The 14341-nt window shown below is 36.6% G+C and overlaps 1 protein-coding gene across 1 annotated transcript; it reads right to left on the bottom strand.

Moving 5' to 3' along the window:
- Window positions 1–7138: 7138 nt before the first annotated feature.
- Window positions 7139–13926, bottom strand: LOC112190218 (calreticulin-3). The gene is made up of 14 exons (XM_024329637.2): window positions 13711–13926; window positions 13161–13268; window positions 11942–12134; window positions 10802–11060; window positions 10503–10559; window positions 10371–10418; window positions 9960–10046; window positions 9822–9879; window positions 9138–9205; window positions 8868–8960; window positions 8730–8786; window positions 8542–8625; window positions 7926–7958; window positions 7139–7452 (listed from the first exon to the last, which is right to left on the bottom strand). Exons 1-14 carry the CDS (start codon window positions 13832–13834, stop codon window positions 7441–7443), a joined length of 1281 nt encoding a protein of 426 aa, XP_024185405.1. The 5' UTR covers window positions 13835–13926; the 3' UTR covers window positions 7139–7440.
- Window positions 13927–14341: the final 415 nt, after the last annotated feature.

Below are 14341 nucleotides of genomic sequence, written 5' to 3'. Positions count from 1 at the left end.
CATGAATGAGCAATTTTAATTTCCAAAATGCATGCATACCAATTGTAACAAAGGACTACTACCATGTGTTATCTCAAATTGCAAACTACAACAAAAGCACACTAATGTGTGGTTGCAGCTATACAAAAGCAACACAAAAACCAATTAGAAGTCTATTGTCTTTTTGGCATTGGGACGACATAAAATTGTAATCTAAAGGGCAAAACAACAACATAAGTTAGACGAAAGTATTGGCTGAAGCATATAATAACAACAAATAAGTGTGGTTGGAATCAATCACAGACAATATAAAAGACCTAATAAAAGACCTTTCACACAACACTTAAGTGTCGTATGTATGGACCCTAGAACGACACTTAATTGTCCTCTTATACTCTTTACGACCACATATAATTGTCGTTTAAAGTAAATTAGCACAACCTTTAATTGTTGTTGTATGAGAGAAGACACTACATATGAGTGTTCATATTTCTTATTTAAGGGCATTCAGATCACACAAATAAGTCTTGCAAATATGCTTCACACAATAGCATTTAAAAAATACTGTGGTTGTTTTGTTTATCAGACAATACAAAACTGTTGTTTGAATGCTTTTAAAGATACAGATCACAATGTTCCCAAAATGCAAAACTCATCAGACAACACAAGACTTTTTTTTTTTTTATGTCGTCTGAAAAATCAGACGACAGAACACTTCTGTCGTCTGATGCCCCTAAGAGACGACACCGTACTAGACGACACATTTTTGTTCGTTCAGACGACAGAACAGTTATGTCGTCTGAAGGCCTTTTTGGCATAGTGTAAAGTCGTCAACGACATTAAATTTTAAGGGGTAAATCTGGAACTTCAGGCATTCTCGATTCGAACGAACCCTTTTCCCCCAAATTGGGTCATTGCCTCTGGCATATGAGTCAAACTATTTCTCTCCTTCACCCAATTCTTATCTTCAGCGAGTTAGAGATTTTCAATTAGTCATGTTTACCTCAAAATCGTCACGGCCGAAATAAGGGTCGAGGGATTTGTGGTCGAATCGTCCTTCTAGATTGCGCGGGAGTGCCAACTCGCGGCCGGATGGCCAAGTGAGGTTCTGATCTTATTTGTGCTTGTATTTGACTGCTTTCAAGTGATTGTAGGCCGAGGAAGGAACTCTCTCGGCCATTAGGTTCTAAATCCTTTGTTGCAAGGACTTTGGTTAGGCGTCAATCCTGACCGGGATCTTCTATCACGTTCACTTCTTGGGTAAACTCAAAGGTTCGAGTGACAAGCGAGAGATCTATCGGGTGAAGGTACTCGCAAATCACGGTGAAGACGAAGGTGAAGTGGACTGGGTTGTCAAAGCGTTGTGAGATGATATGTGTGTGAACAGCAAATCGCATCGATCCAATTTGGACTGTCCGAAAGAGATCAATGGACGATAATTCTACGTTACGAACTACTCCTAAGTGTGAAAAGTAAAGTGCAAATAAAGTAAATGAACAAGAAAGTAAAGTGCTTGAATGTAAAGTATTGAATTGAAACTGAGAAACTAGAAATGAAAACAAGTTGTACAAGTTGAATCGAAGGCAAAGTACCTAAGAGATAGCAAGAGAAAAGTTTGTGAGTAAAAGTTGTACATTGATTTGTTTGTGTGGTGCATGACCTTTTACAAATCAAAACCCTAGCTAACTTGTCCTCCAAGCCGTGGAATTTAAGTAGGATTCTCCTTCTTTTTAAGATTGATTCATCCATAAATGTTATGATTCGACTGATATCTGGAATCTTCACAATTGAAATCCTTAATTGATTTGAACTCCTTCCTTGTGAGGACTTCCTTCTTGAATGAACTCTTCGGCCGAAGTTACTACTTGGGTTCGGCCGAACCACTTCTACTCTGCCTTACGGCCCATTTGAATATTTGCTCATGTGAACTCAAGCCATCCAACTTCGTGTCTATGCGATTGACACGCTAAAAACAAGCGCGCAATTTAACCCTGAAAAATGTCATCGTTAGTATATGGTAAATAGGGATCGTTCTAGCTGGGGATTGAGGATACACTTGTAATTGTATAAACAAATAAAGAATTAATAAAGAAGTATGAATTATTATTTACAAAAAAAAAATATACAAGTAAACACAAATAAATAAAGGGGGTTTTAGGATAAAAAAATTAAAAATTAAATAAATAAAATAAAGAAAATGTAAAAACACAAATGAAGGGGTGGAACGCAAGGAACAAAGATCAAAACCACATCCATATGAATGAAATTCAATCACAAATCCGATAGTTGATCTTCTATGTCATGAGAAAGAAGTTGACCATGTGAAATGTACGTTAATAAGTAAACGATTTCCCATATTTTAATTTCCTTGAATGTTTAATCTAAGTGAAAGCACCTAAATTAAACCTATTGAACATGCAATCATAGTCTAGAAAGCTAGCTACTCAAGAACACATTCAATGCATGAAGAACAAAGAAATGATGTCAACCAAAGTGTCGTATGAAAAAGTTCATCTATTTGCAATCCTCCTTAATTGATTTCGACTTTTGTCCACAGCCTTTACTACTTATGATTTAGGTTCACAAAACTATTAGGTGAATTGTTTACCTAAATCTAACTCCAATTACAGGCATATATCCTAAGTTGGCTACCAAAGAAAATAAACATGCCAAAGTTTTCTGTAATCCAAAATCAATCAAGCAATCTCACATAAGCAACATATAAATCAACATAAAGAAATCGCAACTTTTTTTCAAAACATATAAACAAGCTTTAAACTTTGCCCTTAATGTCAGTTAACTAGAATTCATAACTCTACGAATCAAACAAAGGAAAACAAAAGAAAGTATGAAATACACTGTGAAAGATAAATGACAAAGTCTTGAGACGAAGAACTTGAAAATCCTTGAAAGCAAGCAATCTTCTAGGGACGACACAAGGGTGGATGGCGGCTAGAATCTTGATGTATTGCATGACTTCTTCTTCTCCTTGGTTGAGAAGTAAAGCTTCTGGAGACTAGAGAATGGAGAGAATTTTTGGTGTTTAGAATTGTGGGAGAAGTGGTGTGGTTAATTGGCTTCAAGAATTGTTGCTATTTATAGTGGAATCCTCATCTCTTGTGATGCAATCATGACCAATCATCTAGAGGTGATTTCTCCTCCAAATTTCCTTGATTTTCTCATGACAGAGACTTAAATTTTCTGATCTCTTTTCCCTTGAATAGTGACCGGATTCATCCCTTATTCCTCTCTGGTATTTTCTGATTCTATTCCTTCCTCTTAACTTCCCTAGAATTTTGCACTGCAAACTCCACCTTTCCCTCCTTTGAATTGCACTAATTTCTTCTTCCAAGAGTTGTGCACACAATGAATTCCTATAATCAAGAAAAATCAGAAATTAATTAGAGTTATAATCAATAGGAAATAAGATAATTAGGATAAATATTGAATATAGACACTCCCCTTTTATCTCCATGAAATAAGAAGAATTTATGTGAATGAAAACTCCTTGAATTCCTCCATATTTATGTAAGTCTTCTTATCCTTCAACTTTCCTTGATTTCATCACTCAAGAGTTTTCAACGGGATTGACTCTCTTTAAAACAAGAAAATCAGAAATAGGAAAGTTCAAAGGAAGAAAGTTCCCTAAAAAAAAAAAGGAAATATTTCCTAAAATGAAAGAGGAAAGTTTCTAAAATGACTTATCCTTCATTTACGCTCATTTCTGCTCTTTTTTACCACTTTTGTCCGATGTACCTGGAAAATAGAAACTAAATTAAAAATGATTAAGTAAAGGAAATAACAAAGCAAAATATGGGGAGTTAAATATTAAAATGCTTCTATTAGCGATCCATTTTCTTCATATTTGGGTCATGGGACCCAAAATCTAAAACTTCCATCGATGCATCCATCTCAACCATTCATCTCAAAAACTTCTAACCTCGGCCGAATAGCCGAACACTATGTTTATTCCAGTTGAACAACTCAATGCCTCTCTGACCAACCCTCAAGTCAATACACATGGGAGTTTGATAAAATCAGGTCCAAACAAGTCCCCATACAGTAGATCTGTTTCTGGAATCGAATCCGACCTGGCAAATTATTGGCGATACTTTCGTCTGGATTGGGAGTGAGGCCACTATTCAAGTAAAACTACAATGAAAAGCAATGGTCCCCATTCCAAAAGCTTTTCTTTGTCTTCTTTATACTCGAGTGGGATAGAAATGAATAGGAAAGTAACAGAACTGGTCAGGAAAGTAGCTTTGTTTTAGGGTTTCGAAGATGTTGAGTTGTTTTGTGTTTGACTTTTGTCTGCATGTGCATTCTTTATCCATTTTGTCTGTGTGATGTCGGGAGTGAGGTAGAAGAGTTTGTTAAATTACTTTGTTTTATGGTTTGGGGTTGGGTTGGTGGGTTTATTACATCCGCAGCTACTAGGCTGGAATTCATGTGATAGAGTTATTGATGGGTGGAATTGGTTATTGGGTGGGTTAATGCCTTCAAGGTTTAGGGTGTTAAGTGGCAGACTGGTGGTGCTGTGGGTTATTTAGGGATGTTAGGTCCAAATTTAGGGTTTCAGCTTACAATGCACATTGTAATTTTTGAATCCCAGCTTAATATGATTATTTTGTGAAATGCAGGAGATGTGTTTACCATGAACATTCACCATGGAGGGAGGTTTTATAGTCAGAAGGGCTGTAATAGGGAGTGTAGAGGGGGGGAGGGGATATGGTATGTGTGGATGGTGTAGACCCTGATAATGTGTCTTATACTGGGTTAAATTATTGTGCTCATGACTTGGGTTATCAGGCAGGCCCAATAGGGTATTGGTTTAAGATTCCAGGAAGTGAACATGGCACAGGGTACTTGCCAATTGTGACTGATAAGGATGCAATTGATATGTGAAAATTTGTACCTCAGACAACCAAGATGCTGGATATGTACATTGTGTGCTTAGCAGAAAGGAAGGTGTTTACTGAAGAGAAATTACGTGTGTTTCAGGAGGATCTGGATCATATTAGTTTCATTGGCCATTATATTGAAGATATAGAAGATGGCCCAAATATTATCGACCTTGAAGATGATGATGATGGTCCTTATGTAGGGTTTGAATATGGGCATGGGCCTTTTCCTTTTGCAGAAGAGTTTGGATCAACTAATGATGAAGAAGAGCACGACAATTTAGGGTCAGATAGGGAGGTTCATGTTGATGGTGATGCAGAAAGGGAAGTTGGGACTGATGGGCCTGGACATGGGCCAGATAATGGTATTGGGCCAACTGGGCCAGATAGGGAAATTGGGCAAATTGGTGGTGAAACTAGACAGAGGGCCCATGGGCCAAATGCAAGAATGACACTAAAAAGTAAGAACAGGGCCATGGACAAAGGGAAAAGGCCTGCAGTTGAAGAAGAAGCAGTGGCAAGACTAAGAAACAAACTGCTAGGGCCAAGAAAGGATGTGTAAAGAGGTATTCAACAAGGTCTGTTGGGGAGAGTTCTACAGCAGCTAACAAGCAATCTGAGGAGGTAGTTAACTCAGATAGTTCAATGGATTCAGATGACCCTGATTTTGAGGGGATAGTGGACTCAGACTATGTGGACATCAGTTCAGATGATGATCAACAGTTCAACAATAATGTGGATGGTGACCCCGAGTTAGTAGAAGAGTATGACCAAATGGGGTTCGAAGGAGCTATCTCTGAAGATGATTTAGAAGGTTTAGATGGTGTGGTTAGTTTACATGGATCTTCTTATGAGGGTGCGGATCAAGGAAGATTTGCAGTGAAGTGCAGAAGAAGGTACTCTGATTGGAGGGAGTTCAACAGGAAATCTGACATGAGGAAGCCTACATTTGAACTCGGGATGGCTTTTGCTAATTCTAGGGAGTTCAAGAGTGCAATTAGGAAGCACTCTGTGCAGACTAAGAAGGAGCTCAGGTTTCAAACAAACACAAGCCACAAGGTGTGTGCTGTAGGCATAACTTCAACGGATTGTCCATGGAGGATATATGCTAGTTCCACCGACCTCGACAATCCTACCATCTACATAAAAGGCATGCAGCTTGAGCACAAGCTATTTAGGTTGGGTTTTATACAATAATTTTGTGTGTATGCTGTAATGTAGGCTCCAAATGCTAATGACCAGCCTGAAGATCAACATGAGGAGGTTGAACATGAGGCTGTGCAGCAGGAGGTTCAAAATGAAGAGGTGCCAACTGATAATGTGCAGCAAGAGGTTCAAGCTGAGGAAAGCATTCCATCCCCTGATTTTGTGCCTTTTATGCAGTCACAACAGTCCACCAATGTATTCTGGGCAACACAGGTATATTTTTTTCCCACTTCTACAAGCAAATTTTGTTCTAAGCTGTGCTGTTATGGAAATATGCTGATTAGTTCAGTTGGCCATTATAATGTAATGCAGTTTAGTCAAGCTCTAGAGAGTTCCTCATCTAGGCCTGGGTTCACACACAGGTTGTTCAAATCCCTTGCACACAGAAAACCAAAAACTCGGAACACATGAAGTGACTTGCATCATCATCTGAATAGAATATTGTAGTGGAAATATATGTAGGGCCTAGTGTGTAGTGAACTTTTTGTTCCTGTTGGGATTATGACTTTTTTAGTAGCTTTGGATACATTGAAGCTATTTTCAGGCAATTTTTGTTGGCAATTGCTTCTGTTCATGACAATTTCACTAATTTACTTGATTGAAAATTATGTAATGAATGATCCCTTTTGTTGTGGCACTAATGAGTATCAGCTTACATTTACACCAAAGTCTACAAATTGGCAGGGTCAATTTCAATTTTTGTTATAGTCAATTGAGCAATTGGCCAATGACAATAGACAATTGGCGCTAAATCATGAATTCACTGTTCATACCTTTCAAATTGGAGGGAATACCTGAAGTTCCAGATTTATCCCTCTAAATTTAACGCTGTTGACGACTTTACTGTTGCTAGGTACGCAAATTATGCCAGGGCAAAATCTTCAGATACCATTATGACATATTTCAAAGTACAGGTATGAAAATTAATAGTCTGAAAAAGTTCCGACACTGGATAAGTTCATTTATGCATTATCGAGGTGTCTTGCCAATTAACCATTCCCCTTCAAAAACAAAAAAGAACAAGAAAGATTGAAGATGATGTAGCAAAGAAATCAAACAAAAAGTGAATGCATTCTCTGGACAGAATATAAGTTTTGGTTCAAGTCGGATGAAATCGTGCCATAGAATACAAAATCGTAACTTCCCTGTATTCAACCAAAAACATGCATCACCATTTCATATTTTTTGGTCCCTAAGAACACCCTAAAGCTACAGTAGATCCCATGGTCTAATAATACTTGAATAACAATATCAATAGCAAGTCCATAATTTGGACAATAAACATGCCTCTTGATTAATAATGGGGAATGCTTTTGCTGAGGTGTAACATGGATCGAAACACCAGTTTGACGCCTCATAGTTCATCCTGCAAGTCGAGAAAAATTACATTGAAAATATAAAGAAAACTCAGAATCAGTATCTTGTGATCAGTATGGAAATTAGCAGCTAGCTTAAAACATGCTATGTAAAACTTTGGGTCATAGTTAAGATGCAGCATTAAGGAGCTCAAGATCGCTATTGCCACTAGCACACTTGGTAAAACAATGATGATGGGAGCTTGAATATTCTTCAGTGAAGGGCTGGTAAATGGTAAAGGTGCCTAAACACATTTCTTTTTGACTTTCTTGTTGATAGGTTGCCCACTGCTTAAATTACACCATATGTACTATAAAAGGTGCAGCAGTAATGTTCATGGTGAAGTACTTCTACATACAATTTTGGAATATCATTTTGCTAAAGGTTCCACTTACTGGGTTTTATATGAAATATAGAATTACTATGACACTATTAAATAATGAAAAGAGAAGGGAAATAAAGCAAAAAGTTATTCCTCCTTACATGGTAATCATCCAAATAATCCCGGGGATCATGCTGCAAAACAAAACAAAGTTTTCAAATTAGACTCTCAGTGGCCATAATATGTCATTATCACAAGTCTGTATCCAAATGTGAGAGGATCAATTGCAATTTTACATCCATCCTGAATCGTGACAGGTGTGTACTATCTAAAGTATATTGTGACCTTGAGAGGAATTGTAGGCATACTTATCTAATTAGCGTTCATCTGTTTTTTTTTGTGGATATATGATCATTTAGACAACCATGTATGAACCAAAAAAAAAAAACCTTCATCCATAAGACCTTTTTCCCTATTCCTTATTAGGCTTCCTTCTGACATCTTCCTCAGTGCACGGATATAAGCCATAAATTTCATTTTCAAATATGCTGTATTACCTTCAGGTTCTGTATCTGTAAAATCTTGGTTGTCTCAGAGATTCATAATGCAAGTCAAATTTCGATGGATACCAGTGTGATGATGTGAGACAGATGTGCATGGAATCCATCTTTTTTTTTTGGGGGGATGAAAGCATGGAGTCCATTTTATACACGTAATACTGAGACAAAGACAACAAATCAAGTATCACAAATGAAACAAAATCAAGGAATACAATACCCTTCTACGGCGCCTCCTATCTCCATACTGACGATCCCTCTCCCACTTCTTTCTTTCACCTTCCTCTCTTGCTCTTCTAGCATCCTACACGAGCAATCAAATTGGATTGGTATCAATCAGAAGGATTAGTGTTTGACTACAGTGGTACCTCAGATTTAAAATCTAGAGATGCAATTCCTGTTATTCACCTCTGCTTCTCGTGCTCTTCTCTCCTTCTCTGCTTCCTCAAAAGCTTCTTTTTCAGCCTAAAATTACACAGTGTTACTGAAGTTTGACATTTTAACCGAGATAAATGACAAATATAAACATTAGAAGTAGCAATTCACCTCTCTATTGGAAAATATCTCTTCTACCACTTGTTTTGCATACTGTGGATCATCACAGATCAAAATGTTGTCGAAAACTGAACCAGCTTTTACCTGCAAAGCATTTGATGAGGTCAAAATTCCAGTAAAGGATCGGAACAAGATTTTTAATTCCAATTTTTGTCATAAGAAAATCATTTTCACACCTCTCTGAATGTAGTTATTTCAACTTGAATCTAATTAGTTGAATCCTGGTAGAATATGTTAACTCATGACATGATTGACACCTACCTGCCAAACTTCAATGCCCACATATTTTATTGGCTTCAGCACATAAAGGTCAGGATCATCCTCAAACTCTGCAAGAATTCAGGAAAAATACGAAGCCATACATTTAGAAAATTGGCTAAGTACAGCAGTCTATGACTCCACATGCTTAGGCACACACAAACACACACCATTTATCCATCTTGAGAAAACTTGCAACATCACAGACATATACACAGACAAACTCATCTGTATATAGGCAAGGAAATGCAGTCTATGTCAACAGGACGTTAGAGTCCTTCAAATGAAATAAATAGACAGAGGATTTTATATATATATTTATGACTGGACATCTTCTATGTAGCAAGCCATTTAAAATACAAGTCACAAGGCTGATGATATGGGACGGTCAACTCATGTCAAACTATGTCAACAGCACTTTAACTCCTTTTAATAAAGTAAGTAGACCCTAAAGGAGGATTGTATTTGTTACTGGGCTACACTAGATTATATGGTAGCCATGCACTTAAATTCAGGAGCCACTGGAAGTTGAATGATCAATTAGGTTGACCATATAGGACAATCAAGTCCTGGCTTGAAAGCATTCAATACAAGATCTCCGACATATAATTTTTTTCTTCCATTGCTTGTTTTGTGTCAATATGAACCGTCTCCACTATTCAAATCTTCTGAAGCTCATGAACATACCTGGGTTATCAATCCACGGAGTCTTCCACTTCCCCTTGTAGTTGGGGTTCTTGATTTTCTGCATGACGTCATATTTCAAAAATTAGAAGCTACATCAAAAATGATTTTCAATCTAATATGTTTTTAGTATAAAAGCACCTTGCGCTTCCATGGGCCCTTATAAGCTGGATTTGGGATCTTTGGTGGTCTCCATAAACCGTTCTCTTCCTCATCCCAGTCCTCGGGCTATGAAATCATCAGCGTTTTTTTTTTTTTCAGAAAACTTGTCATCCGATAAGTTTACACTACTATCTTAGTAATTCATGAAAACTAACAAATTCATTTAATCAATATAAACAAGATCTAATAAATAATTCCAGGTGATACTATGTCTTGGTCAGTCGTTAATGAATAAACTAACATTGGGGGTAGATTTCCCGCTAAATCCTATCTATTAATAATAACAAATATTCCACATCAAGCATGACAAAAGAAATCTTTCTTTCCAGACACTGTGTTTGTATTAATGCCACCAACTTAATCCAATGCAATGATAAATAGATAACAAACCTCTTTGGCCTTTGGATCAGGAATTTCAGATGGAACTGAATCATATCCCTACAACATTAAAAGAGATAAATTGAGTGTGTAAATTATGTCAAATGATTACATGTAACTTATTACTAGAGCTGAGTATGATACCTCTGGTTTGACGGCTTTAAGGTCTTCAATGTACTCTCTGTCATCCCAGTCTGATGGCTGTGAGAACAACAAAAGTAAATATATAAATTTGTGATATGAATCTATGATAGAGGTAGGTTGAGGTATGATAGGGAGGGAGTAAATATTGAAATAATCAAAATTATGAGAGACCCATTTTGATGGATAATTATACATTTACCAAATAACTTCCAGACAAAGCACCTCTCAATTCTTAAAAGTTTAATTTATTAATTGTGCGTGGCATGAATTATTTCCACAATTTAGATATTAAACAATACCTTTCTTGCATTGACATCCTTGATTTTTCGTGGAGGAAGGATATCCCAATCAGTGTACATGCTTCCAGAATCTCTTTCTCGGTTATCAACAAGAACACTGTAAGTTGCATCAGGTCTAAGAATAAATGTATAGAAATGAGTCAACTTGTCTGTTTCACATTGAAGATCCTTTTTTATGGGATAGTTCTGCCCCTGGTAAGAAAGTATAAGATGGAGTTTTTTGGTCTGTGAGCCACATATATCTGGTCCAAACATGAAACTGCAGAAAACATAACGTGAAGTAAGAGCCATAACAATTAATAAAATTACACAGCATGCAAGCTTGCCAAATAGAACCAAGTACTTCATATAGGCAAACTGGCAAAGGCAAACATAAAACAACTTCAAGATGACTTCTTTTTTGGTGAAAACTGCAAGATGAACTCAACACTACCAAGCATTAGAGTCGGCTTGATTTCTGAAGGCCTATCCTTTCATGACCAGTTCTTAAGTCTTCCTAACCTAGTCAGCCTGCATTATTTTTTCTCTGCCTGTATTCTGGTAAGGACTTTGTTGAAGCATACTACTTACAGGCCCATTTATTGCTCACTAATTTTGAATTCCAAAATCTACCTCCAACGAGATTTGGCTGCGTGCCTTTAACAAGGTATTACGTTAGCTGGCCATGAAAGAGGCATGCAGGCTAGGGCATTATCCAACTCGAAAACTTTGTTCACTCCACAAATGTATCAGAAATAAACTAAAATTGACAAAATGTTACTATATATGGAACCATTACCGCTACAAGCAATAATGAGTATATGAGTATTGTTATTAGAGTACTCATCCGGGCCATGAAAGAGACATGTAGCCCAGGGAATTATCAACTCAAAAACTTGTTCACTCACGTATGTATCAGAAACAAACTAAAACTCATAAATTACCATTAGTTCATCACCACTACAAACAACAATGAATTAATCACTATATGAGTATTGCTATTAGAATTGGTCAAACACAATAATCACACAGAAGACAGCTTGCCAAAATATTTTTCTAAATAGATGTTTGAGCAATATAAGAGTTCTCAGATTGACAAAAGCATTAAGCAAAAAGTATGTATTTGTGTGCGTGGTGGGACTAGGTAAATAATTCACAAACCTGTATGGGGTATCACCGCCGAACTTTTTCTGATTCACATAGCCAGATAGAAGCTTGATGTAACCACCACCACATTCAATGTCTTGCTCAAATTTAATCGAATACTGGACCACTAGAGTTCTGTTTTTGTTGCTGAACTCAGGAATTTTTGCAGATATGGCATAATGCTTGGCATCATTATATGTCTGAATGCCTGAATAAATTTAAGACATATGCTCAGTACACAAACTCATTTTTAAGGGATTAAGTAACTGACACCCTATTACGGCTTCTAATGAAAAAGTGAAACCATTACCTTTTGATTATGAAAAAATTAATTCTCACCAGCTTTACAATCATGTGAATTATTGCTACCTATGCCATGTTAGGTTTCTCATCGTACATAATTTACATTTATTCTTGTGGCAAAAAGTGCTACAGATTCTATAATCAATCATCTGGTATGGTTTATGCCAATTTTTAGTTAAGGCTAGCATTTCTGACCACTTGAAAGCATGATCCAAGTGCATTAGTTCTTTGACTATTATATTCTTTATGACAAGAGAACTTTGTTAAACCATAGGAAGAAGAAAACATATCAGCAGACATCAATTCATTGTTTGTTCATAGACTCTACATTTTATGCTTCTTTATAAGAGGTCCTCCTTTCCCTTGCTCTAATATTACTCCTACCAATGTGTGTTTGTGCATAAAATGATTAAAATCTAAATCGACAAAAGATTTTTAAAGACTAGAGAATAACCCAAGGTTCAACTCAAGGACTCAGAGCCAGAGTAAGCTGTCAGATCTCATTGGATGCTTTCCTCATGCCTTAGTTTTTGCAACCGTTCTCATGTCAATAACATGCACATCAGATCAACAGATTAAACCAAATCAACTGATGAGATAAGTACTAAAACTTAGAGTAACAACTTTAAATCGATCAATAATTCAATATATCAACATATCATATAGATAATCACTAAGATGGTATTGACAATCACCAATGTAAGTTCAACAACAAATCAATTATACAAAGATGATCCTTGGGACATTAGACAGTATTGCAAGTCATACTAATCAATAAATCAACTCAAACAACAAATCAGGTTTAATTGAGTAACGAAATCAATCAACAAATCATACATAAACACATAAATAATGCCAATCATCAAAAAGCACAAAATCAGTTATGCATATTTGAAAAAAGAGCTGACAAGCACGCATGTCCTTAGCATACCTTTATCATCAAGATCTCCAGACCATTTCCCAGCAGTGTACTTAAACGTTCCTGCTTTTCCTTCGGCCCTTTTCCAGTCCGACAACACCCACCGGCTCTTCCACCCATCTTTTTCCACAACAAACAATTACCAATTACAACTCATCACACAAACTCGAAAAAAGTAAATCAAATCAAATGATAATCCATAGTTACACACATAAAATTAACTTTCCCGCTTAACTTAGTTACCTACTCAAAGTTAACAATTTCTTACTATACAAGCGCATATTGTAGGTTCATCCATGCATACAATATATGATGTTTACTAACATTCCATTTTCCAGAAATCAAACGAAGGTGTATCACAGAGCTAGTTAAATCCGAACGACCACACGGAGCAACACAGTTAAAGAACAATCACAAACTCTAAATCACTACTTCAGCAGCTAAATTAAGCAAAGCAAGAACCAAATCTAAGCAATCTATAACTATCAAGACCGATCTGAAATGGCACAAGATTGTAGTCGGAGAAAGGCGTTCACTATTTTGACTTGCGAAACTCGCTTACCTTCAAATCGCTCTTCGAAGAAGATTTCGGAGACGGCGAGACGGAAGTGGAGGCATAGAAGCGGAACCACCAGAAGAAGAAGAAGAAGAGATTCGAGAAGCTTCATCTTTCGCAGCTCTCTCATTTCAGAAAACCAGCGCAGGAAGAAAGAGTGACGTACAGTCAGGCGCGTCAAACTTCATTTTCTTTTTCAAGTGACGCCTCCACTATTAACCAAGTTCGACGTAGCCTTTTTCTTTTCTTTCTTTCTTTCTTTGTTTCTTTCGCGAATCTTTCAAAAATAAACATATACCTATAAAAAAATATATTATAAATGTCGATTTGAAAATACTCATGAAATTCTCGTTTTAGAGTTCAGAATTTTTTCCTATTTCAGCATTATCCGATGCATATTGACGTTTAATCATGTTCTTATATTTTATTTTAGATGTATTTGCGTTCCTTCTCTAATTTCATACCTGTTGTAGAGAAACTGAATTGGAGAGAAATTTGCTGTGTATTCTCATTGATAATAGGGGCCTCTTTATATAGAGGATTACAATGCATAGAATCTCAATCATACAAGGAAAGTAATTCTACATTGATTAGGATTCTAGATCCTTCTAATTAAATCCTATTACCACTAGGTCAA

Source organism: Rosa chinensis, chromosome 2, assembly GCF_002994745.2.
Source record: "Rosa chinensis cultivar Old Blush chromosome 2, RchiOBHm-V2, whole genome shotgun sequence".
Classification (NCBI taxonomy): Eukaryota; Viridiplantae; Streptophyta; class Magnoliopsida; order Rosales; family Rosaceae; genus Rosa; species Rosa chinensis.
This window is presented reverse-complemented; position numbering and strand designations above follow the sequence as displayed.